The 27,666-nt window shown below is 37.9% G+C and overlaps 1 protein-coding gene across 6 annotated transcripts in view; it reads right to left on the bottom strand.

The window, feature by feature from the left end:
- The window catches only part of EPHA7 (EPH receptor A7), a 179,019-nt gene that overhangs the window by 21,412 nt on the left and 129,941 nt on the right, over positions 1-27,666 (bottom strand). For 2 of the 6 annotated variants that reach the window (XM_057413495.1, XM_057413494.1), the window contains exons 8-15: positions 26,215-26,323; positions 25,483-25,538; positions 19,502-19,627; positions 15,150-15,335; positions 14,540-14,601; positions 13,346-13,555; positions 11,279-11,428; positions 7,047-7,240 (exon numbers count right to left, since the gene is read on the bottom strand). In XM_057413495.1, the coding sequence (XP_057269478.1) occupies positions 7,047-7,240; positions 11,279-11,428; positions 13,346-13,555; positions 14,540-14,601; positions 15,150-15,335; positions 19,502-19,627; positions 25,483-25,538; positions 26,215-26,323 (1,093 nt within the window). Of the gene's footprint in view, positions 1-463; positions 4,658-5,812; positions 5,969-7,046; positions 7,241-11,278; positions 11,429-13,345; positions 13,556-14,539; positions 14,602-15,149; positions 15,336-19,501; positions 19,628-25,482; positions 25,539-26,214; positions 26,324-27,666 lie in introns of those variants that run through there. The other 4 variants (XM_057413492.1, XM_057413493.1, XM_057413490.1 and 1 more) reach the window with 4 other exon arrangements.

Genomic DNA, 27,666 nt, shown 5'->3' with positions numbered 1-27,666 from the left:
GCAATAATTTGTATTGTACTTTTCTTAAACTGGTCTTGTCGTCCTGCCTGGGAATTGTTCTCTTCCACAAACATCCCAAATGTCACTTGTTTAAAATAAAACAAACCAACAAACAAACCCCACCAAAACAAAATGCATATCATGAGCGTATCAGTTTCTAACTGCATGCAGGGAAGTAATTCATTAAGGATGTGTTAGCTCTAACATGTCACATATATATTTTTAAAAGGTGGAATGACTATTTTTGGACTTCACTCCCCACACACAGCCAGTGGATGGCTTCATGCCATTACTGGGCAACCGAATACTGGCTGAACCACCCTTGTGGCAGGGTGTCTTGGCATCACTTGGTATTATGGCTGTAATGACATTATCATCATCCTCAGTAGTAACCCAAAAGTCACAGAATTTAAATCAGTCTCAAAATTGATATATATGAATTATTTAGAAAGTTAAGGACAAATTATTATTATTTTTTTTATTTCAACTACTAACCAATAAATGTAAAAAAATACCAACAACAAAACAAAAATAACCCTCTTTATCCCCCCACATTAAAGGAATAATTTTTGTAACATTCAAAACAGTGGAAACTATTTACCGTATATTACTATCAGTGAAGAAAAGCAAATTTAATTTAAAATCATGTTTTTCAAACTCCCTTAGTGGATGCCAGATAACTCCAGCTTAAACAAATATAAAACCCCCTCATTTAAAATGAAGAATAATACAGACAGAGCTCAATTATTGAGATATTAAGGGCAACATTCAATTTGAGATACATTTAAGCATCTGTGCCTCTTGGAGATTTTTACATGACAAGGCTTTAGATAAACATGTTTCTGCAAACAGCAACTATCATATCTGATCACATAACCTCTGTATGAAGCAGTGTGTCAGCAAATACTTCTGATTATTTAAAATATTAAATAATTGTAATTCACTAGGCAGGTCTTCCTCAGAACAATCACAAATTTTTCAAGAATCAATACCCATATACAAAAATCATTTAGATGATCTGTTACAAATCTCTGAATAATAGTTAAAAAAAAATAAAAATCACCCCTTTCTGTGATAAAGCCCAGTTTAAATACATTCTGGGACATACTAGTAGTGGAGGAGCTGCCTTTCTACAACACTCAGCTTGCAGGGGAAACTGCAGCTGCCAAGGACATACTGGGTAGGGATCACCTCATCTAACTTTAACTATCTAGATATTAGATGCCTAATTTAAGCTAATCATCTGGGTTCCCTCTACAGGTAATAAAGATGAGCATTCCCAGAGGGAGATTCGTCCTGTTTGTCTTAGGCATCGTTCTTTTAGATGCTTGTAGATGGATAAATTCAAGAAAGATCATCCTCACTGACAGCCTGGTAACCTGCTTTCAGCGATGCACGATTTCCAAATTCAATGAAATTAAGCCAGAACTGAGATAATGTCTTTGTCATTTAGCCTTTAATTTTCCCTCTGACCCAGCTTTTTCTTCAGTTTGTTCCATGAACATCAACTTTCTCTGCACTTTAATTTTTCTTACACTGGACTATGTTTTTCTGGAACCAGGGGAACTGCAACCAACATCAATATGTTGCTGCTCTACTAGTTACAAATCCATTTACATGCATGTGCTCTAAATTGAAGTAATGTTCTGAGCAGATAGATACGATAGGAGTATCGACAGCTATTGTGCTTTCTGGGTCTACTCTATACCCTTCAAATGTGTAAAAATCTGTGACAACATTAAGGCAGTCAAGGTATATAGATGAATGACAAAATATATTTACTATTCAAAGAAGTAAAACAACAAACAATAAGGAACTCAACAAAAAATAACAGAGAAATACCATTAGGGTCCTCACTTTCATGTGTGTGAGCCCAGGTCACCACATGTGCTTTGAGGCCTCTGTGCTTCAGAATATGGAAAAATTCCTAAAGGTGAAGCCTGGCCTTAACTCTCTTGCATTTAGGGTTTGTGAGTTCTCAGCAATACTAGCATTGCTGCATCGCACCTTTAATCACCAAGCCCTTTGAAACAATAACCAAGATTTATAAGGAAGAAGGTGTCTGATCTTACACTCCTAAATTCATAGCTGGGTGCCTAAAGTAGCAGTACAACTGACAAGCACCCTGTGCAGCTGCCCACAGATGCTCACCCCAGTAGTGAGGCACTTAGCATTTGTTATAACACAAAATGTGTGTTTATTAATCAAGAGTGTTCCAACGGCTACTTGAAGTGCCTTGGCTGAGTGTTTGTGTGCACTAATTTCAACTACTGGGCATGCAGTCTACTCTGCATCTTATTTCTACAGCATTTCTAGAAAAATGAATTTTAATAGTTAAAAAAACATATTGAGCTGCATACAAGAAAATAACTCCATTTCTACTGAATGACAATCTAATATGAAATAAGAATATTCACCTTTTTTTCTTACTCTGCCCAAATCCAGGCAATAAATTAGGCTTCTCAGCATGACTGTAAAGTGCTGTGAATTGTATAAACAATCATATATGGACACTGAAAAATAACCCTTATGCACATTGCATTATAGTTCCAAAAATATATTTACAGTCTATTACAAAGATTACAAATGGAAGTGTCTATGTAACGGGATTATGTTATTTAAAAGCTTTTTACAGATTTTCTTTAACAAAAGCAGGGGGGACAAAAACTTAGTATAACCAAACTGATTTTTCTAAGAAACAAATAAATAAAATGACAAATATAACACTGTACAGTGATCTAAAAAGGGGGAGAAAAAAGGAGGGTGAAAATGATGCATTTAAGCTTTTGATAACTATCTTTGGTCCTAAATGTGGGAAAACACATTATGTAGCACTGAATATACATGTTTGTTTGTGATGCTCTGCAAGTAAAATAGAAAAATATAGTGCATTTTCAATGTTTTCAGAGCTCACTACACATAAATATGTGTACAAAACAAGACAGTATAAATAAAATTTACAAGTTTTACAAAGGAACATTTACAGGGTTTTTCTTTTGTTTTTATTTTTTTTATGTGGATGCCCACATTATCAAACAAGACCAATTTATGACTGATCCCTGGGATCTTTCTCTATCAAAATCAATAGAAGCAGCCCAATTCTCTTTGGAAGTACAGCATTTCATAGCTGGGGTAGTTCACAATTTTCAGATTTTTGTTTAAAGCGTTTCTCTCTGATTCACATATATTCCTGCAATATCTGTAGAGACATTGTTCATTATTGCTTATAGTAGTTAAATATTTTAATCAAGCAAAATTTATCTACAAATGGTGTAAAGATATTCCATTGAGCAACGACTCTTGCATCTGTGCTCCTGAGGAATGACTGACTGTTGTGTCTATGTGAGCACACACGTGCATAATTGTTCAGAGCAGCAAAAGCTTATGAAAAAATTGAAAATTTTGAACTGCCCCTTGCCTCATGCTCTACAGTTCTCATATAAAATCTATGTCCTCATTCTGACAGCTGAACTGTATACGGCTTAAACTCATATAAAATATATGCCAGCTATTTCTCTCAGATTTGCTAATGCAGAGTACTGAAAAAAAAAAGTGATGTGCTCAGATTGAACAGTTTAGGTAACACTGGAGAACTGCACCTGTGTTCTGAGACACTCCTACAATCACTTGTCCATTCAATGCAGTATCTCAGCAGGTTTACGTTTGTAGATCTACATCTTAGAATATATCTCACTTTAACTCTAGTCCATTAAAATCATCTTGCAAACAATTTGCTAAAAGTGCCTAGAACTACTTAGGGGTCATTATTGCTTTTCTTTTTTCTTTTTTTTTTTTTTTTTTTCTCTTTTATTTTCTTTTAAAAGATAGTATATGTGTAACCTTAAAAAATTCTTTAAAAAATATCAGAGCTCTTGGCACCTTGCATTTTCCTGACTCCGTGCCAATTAGCTAGCCATGTCAATATGGTGCTGATCTAACAAAAGTAAATGGCACAAAAGGATACCAAAGTTTGGACAGTTATACATTGCTTGGTCATGCTTCTTAAATCTCTAGGAACTCAAATAATCCTTCAGAGGTACCCAGTGTAGTAATGTGTCATAGAATTAGCACTAAAAAGGTCCAAAGATATAAACATCATACTAAAAGAAAGTCTTTATGAAGAATAAACACAAATGATTAAAAAAAGATTCAGAAATCACAGATTTAAGGAAAATATCTTGTTGAATTCAACAATATCATGATTTTATCTGACAAATATATTCTTTTTTAAATTTTTATGTACATTTAAAAAGTCTATTAGATAAAAAGGAGGTTAGAGAGCTCAAGGTGTTTGTATGTTTCAGGTAGTACTTTGTTTATTGTCACTGCTGTTTTCCTTGCCACCACTGGTGGATCCTAATTCCCTTTTCATAAATTCTGGTGGCACTTAGGAGTTCAAGTCTGTAGGTGCTTCTTGTAGCTCTTCTATTCACTGCAGGAAGGACCCAGGAAATCAAGTGTCTTCTAGCAGCACTTCATATATACTGAAGGCCAGTGCTGTTCTCTCAGTCTGTCACCTCCCTCATAAGGGAGAAATGTCTATCACACTTGGATGCCAGTGCCGTGTAAATGTAGCATTTGTGCTCTCATAGTCTGAATGCTGCTCATGATTTTCTTTTGATGACCAACCAACGTGATCCCTAAACTCATCACATCCCTGGGAAAGATAAATGCGTACATTGTTAATTTTTCAACTTAGACTGCTATTGTATGGTATTCAACTGTGAGTCAAAGCTACGAAGTGGTCTGTGCTACAGGTTTCTAACATTGAGGCTACACTGGAAGCTCAGGTCAGTACTGTGAAGTTCATATAGGCACTGTTCAACTTCTCAGCAAGGAGTGCAATTACAAGTCAACTGTCATGTAATTACACTGCATGTATCTCCACATCTAAGAATGAGGCCAGTATGTTTTCACTATGATAATCTTTCATTGTGGCTCTTAGGGACACCCGAAGAAAGAGACACTCCTCTTGTAAAATACTTCAGGTGACTTTCAGGACAAAGTTATGCATAAATACAAGATTTTGGGGATCACATTCTGACTCCTAAAGAGATGCCTAGAGAAACCCTTTGCATATTCACCCATACCCATCATGCAAATGAAAGAGCAGCTGTTTCAATTCCACTGCTACTAGTGCTACTTGACCTCGTAGAAGCTTGTGGGCTCTAATGACAGTTCTCCAGCTGTAGGCTGAGACCCCTATTAATACCAGGCAGATGAAAGTAGGGTTGCAAACTTGAAATTATTGTTTAGAAACTTCCATAGAAAACCGCTGCTCTCTGTAAGAGAAATTATATGTGTTTGGCAACCACCAGGATAAGAAAGATGTTTGCAGGGTGCCAAGAAGACCTGTTTAAGATGGCAGTACTAATACAGGCCATGCTTGCCTTCAGAAAATTGTTTTGCTTCTATAGACTTATAGTGATGCAAAGTCATTTCTTGCAGGACACAGACAGCCCCCAGCCTATTAGAAGAAAATTACACATCTTCCTAGTACAAGCCTGGAAAAAAGTACCAATTAGGTAGTGGAGGCAAAGTGGTTATTTTCCAATACATGCATACGTTGAAATTGGTCACAGTCTTCCTCAAATTCTAGGCCCTTGCTGTTGTTTCAACTGGTCTCAAAAGCAGGGAAAAAGGTGATGCCATCATGGGATGATCTAATATAACATCGTCAGCTGTTAAACTTGCTGGCTTACCCCCAGGTACCATGTTTGTACTCATGGTAAAGCTTTGGATTTGATCATTGTGTATTATTTTACCTAGAAATTCCCTAAATGCAAGTTAAACATGCCCAGTACTAACTTACTCAATAGTCATCCTTGCAACTGATTCAAGAGAGTTGTAGCCTGCTGCTGTGAAATTATCCTTATATCTTTCCATCTTAATAGCTTGTAACCATTCGCCTACGGAGCAGAAAGTGGTAAAATCGGGTGTGTTCTGGTCCAGAAGAGGGCTAATTGGTCTACAGAGAAGGAAAAAGGAAAGTAAGTTGTTTCCAAAGAGTGTAAAACATCAAGGAATATTTAGCAAGGTGAGAGTCAAATAAGTCTGGGGCATTAAAAATATCAAGAGTAGAATGCAACTGGCCTTTACACACAGTTCAGATTATTCTGTAAGTGGTTCTTGACTACTCTGTAGTTGACAGTATGTATCTCCTAAGCTTATTCATGTAAAAGATGAAAGGTCAGATTAAAGAGAATCAGCGTAACGGGTTATTGTCACCAACAGAAAATCAACCTTATTACCTAGCATGCCATAAGCTGCAACTACAGTTGCTGAGTAAAATAAAGATGCTATTTTTTAAGCATATTAGAAAATATAGAAGTAACTATTCTCATTATTCAAATGGATGGGACAAAACAAAGACAAGGGAAGGGCAGAGACACAAAGTTGCTTAAGGTCACACAAGCATATAAGTCAGTAGAAGAACCGGGAATAGAACACAGGCTAGTTGATTCCCTAGTGCAGTGATCTAGGTAGCAGATCAAAAGATTATCATGATTAAATAATTCCTGAAATTACTAAGAAACCATTAAAACCTACACCATGAAATACAATGAGATGTAATCACTGAAAGGAATAAAAGCCAGAAAATGAAAGGTAAAAATCTAGAGTGTAACATGTCAAAGTACATTGACAGAGTATGAGTATTATTAATTACTTTTCTACTGTAGCAGTTCCGAGGGCAAGCAATGCATCACACAAAACTACAGTAGATGATGACCCTTGCCCTTCAGACTTCACAATTTTAAGAAACAAGGAAAACAAAAACTGCTAGTGGTGAGAGTGGAAAGAATGATGAACAGGCAGTAGTTTGCTGAGAAATCTGTTAGTTCCATGTTATTTATTTTGCTTATTTTTTAAGAAAGTCCTTTCTCGTCATGGTAAAAAAAAGAAGGGTAAATGAGGGACGGGAAGAACAGGGAACAGAAGGAAGAAGGAAGTAAGAGACACATGGAGTAAGCGTGAACCAGAGCTAGTGACCAAGAACATTCAGGCACGTTCATCATCATAAGAACACATTCTATTGCTTCCCTTACCTGCTACAGGTTCCCAGTGGGGTTTTCAAGCTGTTTGGGTTTCTAATCATTTTGTCCAGAATGCCAACTATCTGCTCAAACTTTGGCCTTTCACCACGCTCCTTCTGCCAACAATCCAGCATCAGCTGGTGCAGTCCTGCTGGGCAGTCCATGGGTGCTGGCAAACGATAGCCTTCTTCAATTGCTTTTATAACCTAGTAGCCAACACAGTTAATCATAGTTCATCAAGGGAAATTTAAAGAATGAATACTGCTACCCAGTTCAAGAAATAAAAGGGAGGGAAAAAACCAACACATGAAAATTTGCCATCATGGTTACAGAAATATGAGTCTGTTGTTTTGACAGTAGGCTTCATGTTTTCAAATAATTTCCCTGACTTTGTTTGGGCTTATTAAGCATATTGCTCTATACGTGCAGAACATAGCTATATTACCTAGTCAAGTGAGCAGCAGGGAACAACAATTAAATTCACCTAGGGAGCAACAGATAGATTGATAAATGGAGTTATTTCAGAAAGCATTATTACTTGCCCCAAGGCTTTTGTGAAAGAGTGTGTGGTAGAAGTAACTGACTTGTAAATGGATAGGGATCTGTGCATGCACATATAATATACAAAAAGCCTGAAGATATTATAAAAAGATCCAAGAAAAATGTTTATCAGACAGAAACTGTTAGGGGAAAAAAGTTGTATTCTATGTCTAGCCATGTTATATTAATGATAAAGTAGCAGAAACATGCCATGTGAGAGAGGAATACCTGGCTGAATGGTATTTTAATATACCAGCTAAACAGAAAGTTAGATTTAATAAGAGATGCTGCTAAGTGATGATATCATTAAAGGAGAGCATAAAATGTCTGAACGAAGAATTACAACCACCCATTGACTTCCTTAGCCAAGTCCATTTGGATTTAAACAGAAAATAAAAATGGGTAAAGTAAAATCACAGGAAACTGCTGAAGACCTTAAGGGCAGGATAAGAAAGCACATCAGGAAGCAAGGCAGATAATAAAGGCTTTTGAAAAAGGACTAAAACACTGTTCATAGAGGATTTCAGGTACACTGACATTGACTGACATGGCACTATTAGAATTGCTAAGAAAGAGGGCTTGTTCCTTAAGGGCAGTGCACAAGACTGTATTCTCCCTCAGTTTGTACAGAAAGCAAGGTTAGAAACTTCTGGTTGTAGCCCTAGGAAGCAGACCTGGTACGATAAATAAAGTTGGTGAATATCTAGGATTTAGTGAAAATAATACCTTCAGATAGAAAATATTCCATAGGCTGTGTGAGAAGATGCAAAAGCAGTGGACTGCAAGGGAGACAGAACTGCAAAGAATACAAAATTACCTTCAAAAAACTGGCTGAACCCCATGATTGTATCAAAACCTTTTGCAGAAAAGAGGTTCTTTAAAAAGAGGAGGTATAACCCAGTGGCAGGGCACTTACTGCAGGTTTGTGTCGCAAAATGCCTTCTGACCTCAGGGAAATTGCATCATCTCTCTGGGCCTCAGCTTCCTACCTGAACATTTAGAATGACAGCACTGTCTGACAACTAAAAAATGACTGAAATATATTCCATTCCTGAAGTAACATAGACACCTTGAAGAATGACTGTGGCACCCTTTCAGAAACAGTGACATTACCTCTCAGGGTAGGGAGAGAGGATTTCTGCAGAAGAAAAGGGAAAAAGGAAGAACAGTACTATGGAGAAAAGAGAACATTGAAAGATACTTTAGAGCACGTTTAAGAGGAAAAAAACAAAAGAACAACTCCTCACAGTAAAGGAATGGAGTAAAAGTAAAAAATAAGCTACTGTGTGTTTAAGACAACTGGTGTGTTATGAAAAGTAATGCAGAAATTTTTGACCTTCTAAAAGGTAAAAGGTATTAAACCCTTTAGGCACACTACATATGATTTACCACAAAAGAAGCAGTTGCATAAGAGGTCAGAAGGCAGAGACCTCCAATGAGGAATGAAAAAGTAGGTAACAGCAAGAGCAACGCTATCATGAAAATATCTAAGATCCTCAGAACTGGCAAACCACCTAGATAAGACTATATCTAAGAGTGTATGGGTTACTGAAAACATGAACAAAAGGATCATGAGCAGGACTTTTCCACATTCATTATAAGCTGCAGAAAAATCTGAAGAGAGTTAGGAATCAAGATGGAAATTTTTAAAAAGATTTTGGGATACTGCAGAATCAGTTTCTCTGATGTGTGTTCTGAGCAAGAAGGGTGAAACTGAGAAATATAAAATAATGAGTTAGCTACAGATGGATAGAATTTCTGGAAATATCCAAAACATTGAAAAAAAAATCTAAAATATTGGTAAGTAAAGTTTATTTAAAAAAAAATATATATAAAAACTTGGGCATTTCAAAGGGTACTACAAGTGTCTACTCTGCTAAGAAAAGTGGGGTGGGGTTCCAAAAGTCTGTGTTTTTTTTTTAAACAAGCTACAGAGAACACAGCTAGAGTTCTTACTAATATTTATAATTTATCATATTATTAATTTATATTATTATATTTGGATTATTTACACTTCCCAAAATATGTATTTCAAGTTCTGCTTTTGCTGCAAGAAGAGGAAAAGGGAATACTGGTACGCTTTTATCATAATCAGGCTATCTGAAGATGTAAAGTAGATTAGAAGCGCACCAGGTCTGTTCATTGTATATACTGATTGATGACCAAGAAGTATTAAATACAGGTCACAGGACAACATAATGTTATCACTCTGCTTCTGGGTATATAGTAATTTTACAAATTAATAATCATAACAATGGTAATAAATCCAGGAATACAGCAAAGAAAAAGTATGTAAACCTAAGCTCTTGTCCTCTTCTGCAAAACTAATCTGCACTAGGGTGAGTAACAGAATGACAATTAGGAATAGGCAGACAGCAGCAGTCTAATAGGGGAATAGGGTAAAGTGCAGAGGTCTGACTGAGGGTTTCTGTTACCAGCAAGGATTAAGGTGAGGGGAGCCCACTGCTCAGAGAAGTTGAGGGGACTCTGCGTATCACCTGTGCTCAGCCCGCTGTTCCTCTGCGGGGAGCTTGTTGGATTAGTGTTTTTGCGGTGCACCCTAGCTCCAGGCACTGCTAAAAGGAGGACTTTTAAAAAGAGGTCACAACACGTATTTGTATCCTCCTTAATGTAAAACAATGACTTAAATGAAGAGGGTCAGAATTAAGCACATGACATTTAAAGATTCAGAGTCAGGGAGACATATTTTTTTGGAGATCTGGTCTATGACTACCCCCACATCCACTTTTAGGCAAAATTATACATTTAAGATATATACCTGAGTGTATATGCAAAACTACAAGAGACACAGCTAGCATTTTTTATTCCCATTAAATACTCCCATTGGTAACTGTGAAGAAGAATAAAAAACTAACCATAAGATGATTCTATATTTTTGAATGATAGATTTATCTATGGGATTGGTAGGATGTGTATATGTTTTGGGAGGACATGCTTGAAGATCACAGTTTACAGGAATATTTTAAATTATTTTACCAAGCAAGTGATGCATCTTTTTACTAGGTGCTATTGAAGACTAATATGTAATATTCTAAAAAGAGACAAAACTGCAAGAACTGGTAATTATCTGCTTTATGAAAAAGGTTCTGTCATGTGCTTTCCTTGCAGTTTTCAAAAGAGAAAATACTTTTCAAAATCCAAGAAGAAGCATGAAGATACCAAAATTTATCCTCTATTTAGAAGTTTTTCCTTACTGTTCCCTGAAAGATAGGTAAAGTTTGCCTTTGAGGCATCTTATATTCCTGTCAGACTTCTTTTATGTTTGAGACTGGTACAGAAGGAAGGTGTCAAAAGAAATGAAATTCTACTGGGTGTCTAGGGAATGTAAATATTTCTCTTTCTCTGCCCCAAGGACTTGTTTGCCCATATTTTGACAGTCCATGAAATCTTTGACGCTGAGACCTGTCAAATATTAACAATTTTGCACTGTGCCGAACTGACTCATCATTTACACTTTTATCTTCTTTTATTTCAACTCTGATGTTGATTTAGAGATACAGGTAAAAAGTGAAAGTTTTGTAACTTCTTCATTATGTTAGAACCCTACACTATTTTGGTAAATCTTATTTCTAAACCAACATGTTATGCATATATAATGAAAAACATATTCATGTGTTTACAATATGTAATTTTTGTTTTTCTAACCTGTACACATACTCACAAATAGGCAACATATAACCTACATCTTGATTTGACATGTCCCAGTAAGGCCGTTCTCCATAGGACATTACTTCCCACATAACTATTCCATAACTCCACACATCACTTGCTGATGTAAATTTGCGATACTGGATGGCCTCTGGAGCTGTCCATCTCACTGGAATTTTTCCACCCTATTTTTTTTTAAAAAAAAAAAGGAAAATAGAAAAGAAAAGAAAATTTTTGTTTTTACAGAACCAGAGAATCATAGAATGGTCAGGATTTGAAGGCACCTCTGGAGATCATCGAATCCAGCCCTGCTGCTAAAGCAGGTTCGCCTGTGGCAGGTTAAAGCAGGTTCACCTACTGCAGTCTGCACAGCATCACATCCATGTGGGTTCTGAATATCTACAGAGAAGGAGACTCCACAGCCACTCTGGGCAGCTTTTTCCAGTGCTCTGTCATCCTCAAAGTAAATAAATTTTTCCTCATATTCAAATTAAACTTCCTGAATTTTGGCCTGTGCCCCACTGCTCCTCATCCTGTCACTGGGCACCACTGAAAAGAGTCTGGCCCCATCCTCTTGACACCTGGCCTTATAATATCTGCATGCATTCATAAGATCCTGTCTCAGTCATCTCTTTTCCAGGCTAAACAGGCCCAGCACTATCAGTGTTTCCTCCTAAGAGAGATACTCCAGTCTTCTAATCACTCTAGTAGCTTTCCACTGCACTGTCTCCAGTAGCTTCTTGTCTTGAACTGGGGAGAACAGAACTGGACACAGTACTCCAGATGTCGCTTCACCAGGGCAGAGCAGAAGGAGAGGATAACTTCTCTCACCCTGGTCGCAATATCTTCCTAATGCACGCTAAGATACCACTGGCATTTTTGGCCACAAGGACACATTGCTGGCTCACGGTTAACATGCTGTCCACCAGAACTGACAGGTCCTTCTCCTCAGAGCTGCTATGCAGCATCTCAACCCCTAGCATGTACTGGTGCTTGGGGTTATTCCTCCTTAGGTGCAGGACCCTGCACATGAACTTGTGTGCAGGGTCCTGCACCTAGGACCCTGCTCCTAGGGTCTTCCCTTCATTAGGCTCCTCCACAAAATTGCCTTAGCATCTTCCACAGAGTGCATCTGTAATTACTTCCATCAACATCAAAAGCAGCACTTATATCATATACTATTGTTGACCATTTGCAGAATTTTCAAAGGAGTCTAAGGAAGTTTAGGCTCTGAAAACACTTGGACCATAGAAACTTAGATACCTGTCTAAGCTAAGCTGGATGCATTTTTCTGGAAGTGCTTATCCCTCCTGTAGTGATTTTCAAAGGCTGCTTGGATGTCTGATTTACACTAGTCATTTAACTCTTGGCTGTCTGAGTTAGGTGAGGAAAATGTCATCCTGAGTTGTCATGTGGCTCCTTTGAAATCTCGGTCTGACATTTTTAAACCAGGATCCCACTTAACACCAAGCAGCAGGAGTGACAGCCATGAATGGGTCTGTGTTTTTCTGGATCCCTGTGCCTGTCGGAGCAGATTCCAGGGGCCCCTCCTTCCCTCAGCATGAGAAAATAGGTACAGCAAGGCCCCACAGGTGGGAAAGTCGAGCTGGCTCAACAAAACAATAAAGAACATAGTGTGCCCAGTGAATGCTTATTTAAGAAAAGCGCCCCACCCAAAAGCAAGGGAAGATGCAGAATTTGAGCTTTGTCACAGTCTAGCCTCAAATTAGTCAACATTTTGGTGAGATAAAATATAATCTTAAAAGTAGCAATAGCCTACAAATATTTTAATTGACTCATAATAAATGAGATTATTATTTTTTTCTGGGTAACACTTCTGCATTTGTTCAAACAGAAAATTATGAAGAAGGGAATAATGAAGATAATGGACAAAATTTTTAGAATTTTACCAAATAAAAATTTATGTTCTTACAAAAATATTAATCCCTAATTAGAGTCAGATTTCTGCAGACTCTTTTCCTTTTGACTGGTTAACATTTCTCAACCAATTAATATATTTCTCTCATCTATACTCTCTAGAAGTTATGCTTCTTCTTAATAAACACATCACAAAACTATCAAAACCCATCAATTTCTCTTACGGTAGTAGTGTAGACAGCCTCTGGATCATCTTCTATAACTCTGGAAAGTCCAAAGTCTGACACTTTACAAACAAGGTTGCTGTTGACAAGAATATTGCGTGCAGCAAGATCCCTGTGTACATATCCCATATCAGCCAAATATCTCATTCCAGCAGCAATTCCTCTCAACATTCCCACTAGCTGAATGACTGTAAATTGCCCATCATGTTTCTGGAGGGAAGAAAGGAGCAGCAATTCTTGTTAGTATAGCTGAGAAGAGAAATAAGAATCAGTTTTACAACTTCAGCTTTCTACTTATTTACTACTTCTGTGGCAATTCATCCTGGGGCAAAGAAACTCACTTCAAACACAAGTTTTATTTTCTTCAGAGACAAAGCACTACATTCAGGTAAGAAATGTGTGAGTAGTTAATGTACTAGAAATAACAAAACTTGCTAATCACTATAAATTTCTGGCCAAGTCCCGGCAAGTCTTTTTGAACAGAGATTACCTGATGCTCAGCTCTTTAGTTTGCCTCTATGCTCTTCAACTCTCAGCATAATTATTTGTATCAAGAAAATAAGAACTATCTCCTTTTGGAAACTTAGCTACTGATAATGTTATTCATAGTTTGGAGTTTATCAAACAAAAAACTTTTCTGCTCCCTATAGAGCATTTATGCATCATCCTGCACTGTCTTGTAAGGAGTTAGAACTAGTCAGTTCAGAACAAACACTCAAAAAATGTTAAATCTTTGTGAACTTGCATTCCTTTTTCCTTTTTATCTTAAATACAACCATAGTTTATTTAAGAATTCTTGTATGATGATTTCCACCATCCTGACACAATAAAATTCTGCTCCCAAAAGGCAGAACACTGGGCTTCAGGTATCAGTGATTTTAAGTTCAGCTGGTGAACCACCACATCTATGCCAAATTAAATCACTTAAATTCCTAGACTGTTCTCATGTGATCCTCTTTGTTCCTCTCTTTTCTGATCTGGTTTTATTGAAATAACGTAGAGAAGTGCTAGTATTTGTACAGCTCCCTTTCAGCCTGAAAACAGTTCTAATTATATGTATATAATTAAATATATAAATGCATGTATACATATATATATGCACATATGTAAAACTGTATTTTTAAAAGTGATTATGTATAATACTATACATATAGCGCACTTAAAATGTTTATACGCTTTCACTTTTCTACTCACCCTAAGAAATGCATCTAAGGCCCCATTCTCCATGTACTCTATTACAATCATGACTGGTTTCCCTGAAAGAAAAGACGACATTTTGTTTGAGAAATTGTAACACAAATGGAGTACCTTTTTTTGATAAAACAGATATTATTCTTTTGAAGAACTGAATCACTGAGACAGCGAACATTTCTGAGGCCTTAGCACAGTTACTGAGCTCTAATAAGTTCTTATATGTCTGCATGGAACTTGGTCATGATTCACAAAATTAAACCACAAAAATCAAAATGTCAGTGTGCTCTCCTAACTCCTGTTGTGTGAACAGGACTCTGGAATAATGACACTTCAGATAATATGAAAGGACATCTCCCTGCATGGTGTTTGAGGGTAAATGAAACTAGAAAAATAAAAGTTCAAAGTACTTCATCTTTTACTCATGCATGCATCTTAATTTTTTCCTCAGGTTGTAGCATAAAGTAAGTATTGTTTCAGCTAGTTACACATCAGGAGAAAATCCACTAGGAGTGTGCAGCCTGTTTATAATTTGAATCTTTGACAACGAATAAGCTAAAGTAATTTCTGTTATTATGCTGTTATTTGACTAACAAATTGATACGCTGCTTACCTCTGGTAACAACCCCTTCTAAGTGAACAACGTTGGGGTGGTCAAACTGGCCCATGATGCTTGCTTCACACAGGAAATCTCTCCTTTGCTTTTCAGTGTAGCCAACTTTCAAAGTTTTTATGGCTACTGCAACATCTCTCTTGCCAGGAAGTTTTAGACGCCCACTGCAGACTTCACCAAACTCTCCTAAAATGGATTAGATCAAATCTGAATTACTCTGACTATAATATCATATTCTTTTTAGGCCTTGATTCAACTAGACACCTAAGTATGTGTTTAAACTTTAAATGTGATGTTCATATTTGAGATGGATTACTTAGGAACAGAAAGACAGGCGCGTGCTTTAAATGAATTGCTGACTACCTTACAGAGTAAACACTTCAGGTTAAACTAATTAGAGGACTGTTCTTTGAATCTTTTAAAAGACTTGTTAGTAATTTCTTACTTTTTCAAAAATAGGAAATAAAAGTGAAGTGGCTTTCATAAGAAAATACTATTACAGAAAAAGTAATATAATTTCTAAGTGAAAATGTCATTCTGTTCTACATGGTTTCCTTATTGTCTTTAGATTTGATTTTTTTTTCCCTTTCAAAACGAAGGTCTTTCAGAGGTGCTTTTAATTTAACAACATTATGGTGTTAAATGAAGCACTACATTATTACCTTCAAGCAGGATAATTTACTTTGCAGATTATGAAATGAAAGGTGGGACTTGTTACATTAAACAAACACAAGCAAATGCTGAAAGTTTGTAAAAGGTTCTAAACTAACAGACAACTGGAACCTGAAGAATCATATGAAAAAAAAAAGGCCAAACAGCCTGCAAAAATACCAAAAATCCCACTGCTACAGTCTTAATTTGTGAGAAAAGTAATCAGACAGGAAAGAGGATGAAGCATGTGAGATGTGGACTTGAATGGCAATACATCTACCTCACTATTATTGAGATTGAAGAAGATTTAAGGATTGTCCCAGCTATGTCAGCAGAGAGAGAGAGCCCCCCCCCCCCCCCCCCCTTTATTCTGTATCCAGGAAATAATATCTCTTGGGACATACAGGAGAAAAGTGTAGCAACATATCTTCTACTGAATAAAGTTGAACATCTCTTTAAAAAGACAGATTAATAAAAAAAAATTTAATAACCTGGCACTTTGCAAATTTATATGGAGTATGGGAGATGTAGATCCAAGTCCCTCCTCCAAAGCAAGTAAAGTTTTAAATTTATCTCCTGCATACCTGTGGAGTGCCTTAACTTTAAGCTATTGAGCATACGTAAGTATGCTGACAGACCTACACCCAAGACATGTTTTAGGGTAAGTGCTGAAAAAAAATGACTGAATTAGGAAAGACTAACACAGAGAGTTGATTAGAGAATCCCTTTGGGATATAGACTGAGGCCCTGAGAAAGCTGGTGGGATCAGGACTTAAATGCACATACACCATGGCAAGGCACCTGGCTGGTAACAAAAGCATGCTTGGAAATGAGGCTGAATGCTTGAAAAGGTGTATGTTGAAGTGCCCTAATGGATGGGTTCTGTGAAATCTGTTTAGGACACCATCACTGGTTCCAGCACTGTTCTCCTGTCACCCTCAACAACAGAGCTTAGAGAAGAAAGTACCTGGGCCTCAGCTTCTCACTTCTTCAGCCAGAAGGGTATAACTTTGATCAGACCGTACCATTTCCAACTGACTTGTTTGGACAAACCTCCACTCAGCAAGGAGATGATTGCATAGAGAATCAAATTCCTCTCCCTCCTGTTCTACACTAGATGAATTCAGGTTAGACTCCAATTCCATTCCATATACCTCTGTTAACACCATACTGTGTGTGAGCTAATTGGCCAGACAGAGTATAATTGTTCTTGCCTGCACAGGTGAGGCCTTACCCTCAACCATCCTTGGGCACTGGAGTTGTGGTCTGAATATCCATCACCGTTATGAGCAGCATGAGGCATAGATGTAACATACATAAGAACTAGCTTCTCATGCCTTTAGCTTGGTGCCTTAACTTCCCTCCTGCACTTAATTAGCAATATGGATGACTATTAATGAATTCACCACTCACTGTACTCACAGCCCCTCGCCAGAAGAACTTACTAAAAGATAAAATTTTCTCTAGCAGTACCTTCCAAAATTGTTTTTGTTCCACAATGAAAAGAAAACGCAAGTATAAGTATGTATGTATGTGACACTTCAAAGACAGGTAATTAGGATACTTGGCATACAGAAACTAAGGCTTAACTCCTTTCCAGCTCTCTGTGATCTGATTTTGATTGAATTCCAAAAGCAGATCACTCACACTTAGGCAAATCAGAAATCTGAATTTGTACGTTATACATTTCAGGCCAGGATGCTAGCCAATTAACTACTTTTATTCCTAAGAAAAGAGTATATTCAGCTGAAATGATCCTCAAAAATGGTCCAGAAAATATGACAAGAGTGAGAATACTGCACAGTCACACAGCCATTACCTCTGCATGTCAACAAGGAAGAAGCTAAAACAAAGGACGTGCGGCAGGAACAAGGAGTTAAAATAGTGGACACCATATTCTGTACCTGACAGTTGGCCGCAGCAGGACGGTAATTAAAATATTGGCAAGGAAAGCACATATCCCTCATGCAAATTGAGCATAAGCATACTTCACCCTGTTTGTCTGAGACAGACATGGCACTACTCAATAGCTGATGTGACCAGCACTGCTGATGCATACTGAGACTGCTAAGTGGCTTTTCTGGTGCAGTCACTAGCAGAAATTCCATGTTCTTCTTTGATGTATGAGTTTCAGCTGCTTCTTCAGGTCTAACTTTCTGTTGTTCCTGTTCAGTTTCACTCCTGTTTGTTATCCACATCAACAGGTTAAAGCCACAGCTAAACCCCACATATTATATCGTTTCACCACAGCACTTCTAATTAACTTTCTTCAGAATGATTACTGACACATTGGGTTGGGTTTTTTTGCTATCAGTTATACTCATTAAAATCAATAAATTCATTTGCAGTCAACAAAATTAACATTCTGGAATTAGTCTGTCATAACAGGGAGAATACATTTTAAACTGTATACTCTGCAACTGAAGAGTTTTCAGCATTTTGCTCAGAAAGAGCTGGCAAAGTCCAGCTGAATATATCTTTGTGCTATGAACTGTTGCTATGCAGATGGGTTTTAAACATAAATGAAAATATACAGCTCAGTAATTTTTCTATGCTAATCCTGAATTTAAAACTTGCATTTTGTGTATTTATCAGAAGAGATGCTGCCATTGTAGCATCACAAAAATTACTAGTTAGCAAGGGCTGGATTCTTATGCTCTTACTCATCTGATGGAATAATTTGCTCAGCGGTGTTGTTAATTTCAGCAGTACTACATGATTAAGACATGATTCAACATGAGTGAGGTTACTTTAAAGAGGTGTTGTGAATTCTAAATGTAAAGATTTTTTAAAAGTAAACCAGCTTATTTTAGAGATATGTTTTCTCTTTTTAAATAATACCACAATATGTAATTTACAGTGCATGACAATCTACAGGATAATTTGAAAACTATTCTACTAATACTTTTATGAAACAACAGGAAAGCAAAAGAACATTTCCTCCAGGAATCCAAAGTATGTGATATTTTTCTTACCCGCAGAAACTTAATTTCACTACATGGAGTAGTGCAATAAAAATGTCACATCTCTTATTAATGCAAACAAATGAAACTGCCTTTTTAGAGCATGAACACCATGGCTTAAGTAGGTGGTAGACAGTTCAAGTGGAAGAAAAGCAATGTAATGCTGGTGCAATTGCAATCAGTCATGAGAAGTTAAACAATAACTTTTTGTATTCAGAAAATATCAAAAAGAAAAATGGTAGAACAAAAAACAACCTCAGGGAAGGTTTTGTTATACAGAAACAAGACCTTCCTGGTCTCTATTTAAGATTTTGTGCTTCAACCAGTTTTCCTTACTCACATCAACCAAAATTCAGAGGTCAAAAAGGCCTCTTGCAAAAGGAAAGAGAGTAGAATTTGCACTCATGGTAATGCCTTTACTCTGAAAATAAATAGAAAGCAGCAAAACTGCCCACCTCCTTCCAATTAAATTTTTAATAGCAGATACAGAATTAGAAACCCACAAACTTTCAGTATCAAGCAAGACTCTTAATTTACTTACTTATTTGCTTTTCTGTTGTTTCCCTCCCCATTTGTTTTTACATTTACAAAGTGAGTGAAGCTTCATTGCTCTTAACCACTCTGGCAAATGCAAAAAGTTCTACAGTTGAGGTATAATTATTTGCCTGTCATTATGATGTATGAGTTTCGATCCTGGCTAAATGGAACAGTTGAATCAGAAAGCCACAGCAGCCTTACCTGCACCAATCACACGCTCAATTTTAATACAAGAGGCATCTAGCTCCTTGGCGAATTGATGGACAGCTCTATTTGGGTCCTCGTAGGTTTCAGGGTCAATGTAGGTTTTGGTGCCTGGAAATTTAACTGTAATGATGTAAGAAAGCATGACTGTGATGAAGCAAAGGCACTTCTTGTGCAGACAGCCCAGGAATTTCATTATGCAGAGTGCACCTTGGAAGACTGAACCAGTTTCCACACTGCTTGAGTTCAAGACACTCTGAGAAGCAACCTTAGTTTTAGGCATCATCTGAAGCATGCCAACACAAACACAGTATCCCATCTTTGTAAATTACTAACATTAGCATCTGCATCTCCAACTTGAAGTGAAAAAAGTAATGAATGTTAAACAGTGCTCTAGTGTTCAATGAAATAAAATGCAATGGTTAAATGGGAGTAAAAATAAAGCAGGGGAAGGGATATAAGACCAGCAGAGGAGACAGACAAAACTTTCTTTTCTGTGTAAGGACAGCTTATCCTCTTTTCCCAGCACAAACAGCATTTCTTTATGTTATCTGTCTTCCATCAGGATTTGAAAGGCTCCTCCACCTACTTCAATTTGCAGACTGTGGCAATAGCCAACTTTATTCACAGCACTTAGAATTTCTATCTTTAGGTATGTTTCTTGCACTCAAATATGAAGATGGGAAACACTTGCAGTTGACTTGTAAAGGCACAGGAAGGGAAAGTGGGCTCTGTGGCACAATTATTCCCTCTCTCGAGCACTTAAGTGCTTCCTCAAGGAAGAGGGCCAGGAGACCTGCGTGGCTAAATAGGGAATTCCTGGGTATGCTCAAGTGGAAGAGGAGGTCATGGCAGGAGGGGCTGGCCACTTGGGAGGAATATAAGGCTGCTGCTAGAGGATGTAGGAAGGCAGCTAGGATGACTAAGGCCTCCTTAGAATTAAACCTGGCGAGAAGGGTCAAGGACAGCAAAAAGAGCTTTTTCAAATACATGGCAGATAAAACTAACACCAGAGGCAATGTAGGCCCACTGATGAAGGGGATGGGTGCCCTGGTGACAGAAGATACAGAGATGGCAGAGTTACTGAATGCCTTCCTTGTCTCTGTCTACTCTGCTGCAGGCAGTCCTGAAGAGCCCTGTACCCGAGACCTTAGATGAAGTCAGGTCAATGGAGCGGTTTGCCTTAGTCGATGAGGAATGGGTTAGAGATCAGTTGAGCAATCTGGACATCCATAAATCCATGGGTCCAGATGGGATGCACCGGCAGGTGCTGAGGGAGCTGGCGGAAGTCATTGCTAGACCACTCTCCATCATCTTTACCAAGTCTTGGGAAACGGGAGAGGTGCCTGAGGACTGGAGGAAAGCAAATGTCACTCCAGTCTTCAAAAAGGGCAAGAAGGAGGACCCGGGTAACTATAGACCGGTCAGCCTCACCTCCATCCCTGGGAAAGTGATGGAACACCTTATCCTTGGTGCCATCTTAAGGCATATCAAGGATAAGAGGGTTATGAGGGGCAGTCAACATGGCTTCACCAAGGGGAAATCATGCTTGACCAATCTCTTAGCCTTTTATGAGGAAATAACACAGTGGATGGATGATGGCAGAGCGCTGGATGTGGTCTACCTTGACTTCAGCAAAGCATTTGACACAGTCTCCCACAGCATCCTCACAGCTAAATTGAGGAAGTGTGGTCTGGATGATCGGGTAGTGAGGTGTACTGTGAACTGGCTGAAGGAGAGAAGCCAGAGAGTTGTAGTCTATGGGGCGGAGTCTAGTTGGAGGCCTGTAACTAGTGGAGTGCCTCAAGGGTCAGTACTGGGACCAGTATTATTTAATATATTCATCAACGATTTAGATGAGGGAATTGAGTGTACTATCAGCAAGTTTGCTGATGACACTAAGCTGGGAGGAGTGGCTGACACGCCAGAAGGCTGTGCTGCCATCCAGCGAGACCTGGACAGGCTGGAGAGTTGGGCAGGGAATAACTTGATGAAATATAACAAGGGAAAGTGTAGAGTCCTGCATCTGGGCAGGAACAACCCCAGGTTCCAGTCTAGGTTGGGAAATGACCTGTTAGAGAGTAGTGTAGTGGAGACAGACCTGGGGGTCCTAGTGGACGACAGGATGACCATGAGCCAACACTGTGCCCTTGTGGCTAAGAAGGCCAATGGCATCCTGGGGTGTATTAGAAGGGGGGTGGATAGTAGGTCGAGAGAGGTCCTCCTTCCCCTCTACTCTGCCCTGGTGAGACCACATCTGGAATATAGTGTCCAGTTCTGGGCCCCTCAGTTCAAGAAGGGCAGGGACCTGCTGGAGAGAGTCCAGCGCAGGGCAACTAAGATGATTAAGGGAGTGGAGCATCTCCCTTATGAGGAAAGACTGAGGGAGCTGGGTCTCTATAGTTTAGAGAAGAGGAGACTGAGGGGTGACCTTATTAGTGTATATAAATATATAAAGGGGAAGTGTCATGAGGATGGAGCCAGGCTCTACTCAGTGGCAAACAATGACAGGACAAGGGGTAACGGGTACAAACTGGAACACAAGAGGTTCCACTTAAACTTGAGAAGAAACTTCTTCTCAGTGAGGGTGACAGAACCCTAGAACAGGCTGCCCAGGGAGGATGTGGAGTCTCCTTCCCTGGAGACATTCAAAACTCGCCTGGACACATTCCTGTGTAACATTATCTAGGTGTTCCTGCTCCGGCAGGGGGATTGGACTAGATGATCTTTCGAGGTCCCTTCCAATCTCTAGCATACTGTGATACTGTGAATATGCAGAAACTTCGTTTTTGCTCCCTCTTTCTCCATTATAGGACTTGGTGCGACTCAGCTGGCGTAGCGCTCAGGCCAGCACATAGTTTTTCCTTTAGTTTGCTGCTAATTCAGGAAAATTATTTTTTGCTCTTCTGGTGGAGGAAGAAACGTCTGGTGAAAGTAGAGCAGCCCTGGAAATCTATTAATGAAGCAATTTTTAAGAAATAAATTCAGCTCACAAGGATTACAGTCTTGAGCTTTAATTAAATCAGTGAATTAATATGAAAATGCAAGGATGGTCCTCCCCTAACTGATGTACAGATATACAAGAATAGGATCAGAAGTCATAATAAATAATTTATGGTTGCTTTGTAATTTTGTAATTGAACACAAAATACTTCAGATTTCAAAATATATTAAAAAATAGCTTAGTAATGATGTATCATATTACTGACCAAAAAACCACCAAACTTCATAAGAAAAAGCTAGAGAAATAGCATGAGTAATCTAATGGATTTACAACCAGAGAAAATATTTCAAATGTTGCCTAGATGTTATCTGCCATATTATGTATTTAAATAGTTCTTCCAATTGTGTTGATAATGATAAAAATTTTTGAAATTATAAATATTTATTAAAACCTGAAAAGACTAGAGAAAATGAGAAGAAAGCAATAGGATAACCTCCTCTAATAGTGCTATCAGGCAGGGAGATGGAGAAGGTGCTATCCTTTTGTGTTTGTGATAAAGGGCCTGGATTGGAGGTAACCTTGTGAATCTCTAGTGGGCCTCTGATGGCTCTTTATTCAAGCTGTCATAAAACATTTTGACAGGCCAAGGCTATCCTGGCATACCAACATGAAATAATGCTGGCCTGGATTTGAAGACATTGTTAGAAGAAAATGGTAGGAGGAAACCAAATATAAATCTGAATTGCTTGACTAAACTCCTCCATTGTACTTGTATCTTTAAGTGTAGCCCTTAAGGTCACACAGACTTGAGGGGGACTGAAATGAAATATATGGTACTCTATTAAACACAGTGCTTTAAAACATACTTAAAAAAAATGGTTAGTTTAAAGCTTTTTTGCTAAGAAAGTGTTTGTTGTAAGTTATGTTTTTTGAAAATCCACTCTGGTACCTCAGCACAGAAAAATGTTTGTGATGATTTTATGGAGCAAAAGAACACCAAATTAGTATTCACAGCTCTGAGACCAAGCTGATGACCACAGCACTGGATCTTGTTCTGCACAGGCTTAACCAATAAAATTAAAAACTACACCTTCAATTAACAGATGATGAAACACTAGCTCGGCAAAAAGTGACTTATATATGGTGCTATAATTCTAAAAAGACTGTGTATGCAAACTCTTCTGACTGATTTGCTGCACAACCAGATTTCTTGAAAGCAAAATGAGGGAAATGAACACTTATAAAGTCTCATCATTTATTAGATCAACTATTAGTCATTAAGTAGCAGCTTTCACATTAATTCACTTAGACTTTCACTGAAACAAAAAATGTCACCAATAATGGAGACAAGAAAAGGAATTATTTAGCTGGCACATTCCTTTTGCTAATACACTGACATACAAGAACACATAGTTGATCTTCTCCTTCAAGGAATAACGAGGGATTTTAAAAGCAAAAGCACCAGCTCTTCTGAAAATGTGAAAAGCTTATAATGCACTATGAGAGTCAAATTTCAAATCCATCACTTTCAGAATAGTAACATTTAAGTAACATCAGATTTTTGATGAATTCTTTAAAATCAGATGCACTGCAAGGTGCATGATAAATAAGTCTTCTCCCATTATTGTTATCCAGCTTTCCTGCACAGATTATGAAGAGCAATGATGTCACTACTCAGTTTAATACTCGCTGCATTTAAACGATTTAGGTAGCAGCACACCCAAACTCAGGGACTACGAACAAATCTGATCTCTTTTTCTCAGGGCAGAAAGGTAAAACAGAAACTTGATCTGATTTTGAGTGGAGCTTTGGCTAGAATTACTCATTTAAAGAGGCACAGATTGAGAAGATGCTATGAATTTGTGACTAGTGGATACTTCATTCTCCATGTGACATTACGTTCTCATAATAGCTCATTATTTTAACGTGTAAAATAAGACAAACCATTCTAAAGGATTTAAGCTACAGCTGCAATTATTGGTAGACAACAAAGGCTACATACAGCATATCATGATTAAATGGCAAATTCTACCAATATGAGACTTGGAAGATGAAACCCAAGCATTTTTCTGCTTCAGAACTTATATTCAATTTAATTCTAATTGTGATTTTGCAATTCTGGATGCTCAAAATAATTTTGCAACTTAGTTTTACTCTGCTTCCCATATTAATGACTGATTCTAAAAGAAATTAAAACATTTTTAATTTCTCATGTCAAAATGATATTACAACTGAAATGAGAAAGGGTGAAAATAAAACATTTTTTAAACAGTATTTTGATGAAAATTAAATTATTCTTGCATATGCCTTCCTTTCCCCTTATATTTTCAATTGTCATTACCTGAGAAAGATGTATTTTATTGAATTTTCCCAGGATCTTGCATAAAGTTGACAGTAGCTGTGATTTTAACAAGAGAGGCATTAGGTGCTACTCTTAGCTAGGCAAGTGATTCTAGAATAGAGAACAGTAAAGAAGTACTTTCTTTAGAAAGCAGCCTTTGTTTAGAAAGAAGCCTTTCTTCTCATATTAAGTGTTCTATTTTTAATGACATTATGTTTTGTAAATACTGTTGCTACAGTATTCACAGTAGCAGAAGACAGCTTTTGAGCAGAACAGGTTCATTGTTAGGGTGATGCAATGACCCAGACTTTCTTAATCTGAAGTTTGCCTGAGGTAAAGATCATATAGTCACTTAGCCAAATGTTTCTCAAATACTGCACCTCCAAGGGATCATTAGGACAGCGTGAAACATGCATTCAAAGCAACCAAAAGGAGGGAACAAAAAAGGAGAATGAAAACAGCAGTGTATCATATGCATGCATAGAATTAAAACCGTTTGTATGAACAATGTTGACTCTAATCCACATTCTGTTTGTTTAGGTCACATTTGTACAGTGTTTAACCTCCAACTTGCTATTTACACAGCATTTTTGAATTTCTTACGGCTTTGTCACTTATGGACTGATGTTTTAGTATTGTCTACACTATTGCAGTTGGGAATTTTTGAAAGGCAGAAAAAAGCAAAACACTTACAATGAAAGTAAAGTTCTTCATCCCCTTCTTGATCAGCTTTGCTATAGCCACAATGCCTGAAAAGAAAGAAAAGGGCTTTACTGGTAAATAAAGATTTACTTCCTTGCATCTAAAGTCATGGAATCAGTTCTTCAGGCTGGGATTTTCAGGCACTGAGCACCTAACTGCTGTAGGTCCTTTGTAAATTTCAGCTATAATTCTCTTGACAGCAGAGTTTTAAATAAATCATGAAGAGTTGCAATCAAAAGGTTTTTGTATTAAATACCAGTTGGGACAGGTCCTAAAGAGAAAATTCTAGTTCTGGTGAAAAGCTTCTACAGATGAAAGAGAAGATTAAAGAACTTGAAAGCAGAATAATGTTTTACATGAGGGTATTCTTAAACTTACTGCTGTGCCTCTTTTTCTTGAATGCAAAGTCATTTAAAGGCTGATCAGATAAAGTGTCAGACTTCTCCACGTGAGAAAACTGAACAGAATGAGGGACTTTGAGGAGTACAGGTAAAGAACCTGCTAGGGGATCCTTTTCAGAACATTTACATAGGACAAAAAGAACATCTTGATTTAAGTGTGCCTTGCCAAAGTAAGAGGACAAATTGTATAATTGAAAATGGGATTTAAATTAAAATTGTCCTTACTAAAAATGACTTCCATTTCAGTTTTGCAAAGTACTACCCCCGGTTAGACTACATTTCAAGAGTTTTTGGGTCAGACATGTTTATGCCAATGCAATACCTTCGCCCTATGATGAATCCAAACACCATGAAGACCAGAATGATGGTTCCTGCCACAGCAACCACAGCTATGATAATAACAGGATTCTGTTCACTGGAAACAGCCGTGGCTACAAATGGAGCACAGAGAAGAGATTAATTTAAAATAATTCCCTACAAAGGAACTGCAAAAAAATTAAATCAACCATTACGAATTGCAGACTGTTGCTTTACCTTTACCTGAAACTATTACATCAGTAGAGTTAGTCAAAAGAAGGGCTTCCATTGGAAATTCATCCAAATGCTGGATGAGTTAATGATTGTCTACATGGAACAAGAAGGGCCTATAGGGATGCTGGGGAGGGACTCTTCATTAGGGACTGTAGTGACAGAACAAGGGGTAATGGGTTAAAACTTAAACAGGGGAAGTTTAGATTGGATGTAAGGAAGAAATTCTTTCCTGTTAGGGTGGTGAGGCACTGGAATGGGGTGCCCAGGGAGGTTGTGAATGCTCCATCCCTGGCAGTGTTCAAGGCCAGGTTGGACGAAGCCTTGGGTGGTACGGTTTAGTGTGAGGTGCCCCTGTCAATGGCAGGGGGGTTTGGAACTAGACGATCTTAAGGTCCTTTCCAACCCTAACTATTCTATGATTCTATGCTAGAATTGACTTGGCCAAAGTGACACAGCCATTATCAACCACTTCCACTCCCTCCTACTTCTGTGCTGCCTTCTGTTTTGCGGAGTGGCTGACTCCTTCCTAAAAGGGAAGACCTCAATATCCCTATAAGGGTGGACAGTACGAGACTAATCCCTGAAGAGCTCTGCTTCTAGCCTCCCCTCTGTAACTGATTGATATGGCTTTGATGGTACCCAAGGAAATAGTGTCTTAACTATAAGAAGAATGCTTGAGATGAAACACTATCTATTAACACTGATATCCTAGTTAGCATATTTTTATCTCTTACTGCTATCGTTGTAAGTTGCAATTATTACTTATCATTTAGCCGCAAAAAGGTGCCTGCACATATACAAAATGGAATTCTCCATGCTTCAGAAAATTTACAAGCTGAAATACTCACACATTATCACTTTTTATTCAGATATGCCAATATTATTAATATATGCAAATGCATGCATGTCACATTAATGCAAACTGAGGATGTAAACACTTAGCCTGAGAAACCTCAAGGTTTGTTAAATACATTGCTTGCCTGACATCTAATGAGGGTGGTCATGTACACAGTCACATTAAATGAGCACAGCTCTAATGAACACTATGAAGCAACACAGGTTTATAGCAGCGAGGATCTAGGCCAAAAGATTGAGAGTGAAGGAAGAGACATCAGGCAGTGATGATGAGCAAGAGACTCTGAAAGTCTCTGAAAGTCTGAGTCATTTGGAAGCAGCAGAGAAATAAAAGAGAGAGAGAAAAAAAAAAAAAGGAAACCCAATTGACTGCTGATTAACTGAATTG

The sequence above is a fragment of the Pezoporus wallicus genome, unplaced genomic scaffold (assembly GCF_028554395.1).
Source record: "Pezoporus wallicus isolate ANWC-B61680 ecotype Strahan unplaced genomic scaffold, APGP_CSIRO_Pwel_v1 contig_4844, whole genome shotgun sequence".
Classification (NCBI taxonomy): Eukaryota; Metazoa; Chordata; class Aves; order Psittaciformes; family Psittacidae; genus Pezoporus; species Pezoporus wallicus.
Note: the sequence above shows the minus strand (reverse complement) of the source record. Positions and strands in the feature narration are given on the sequence as shown.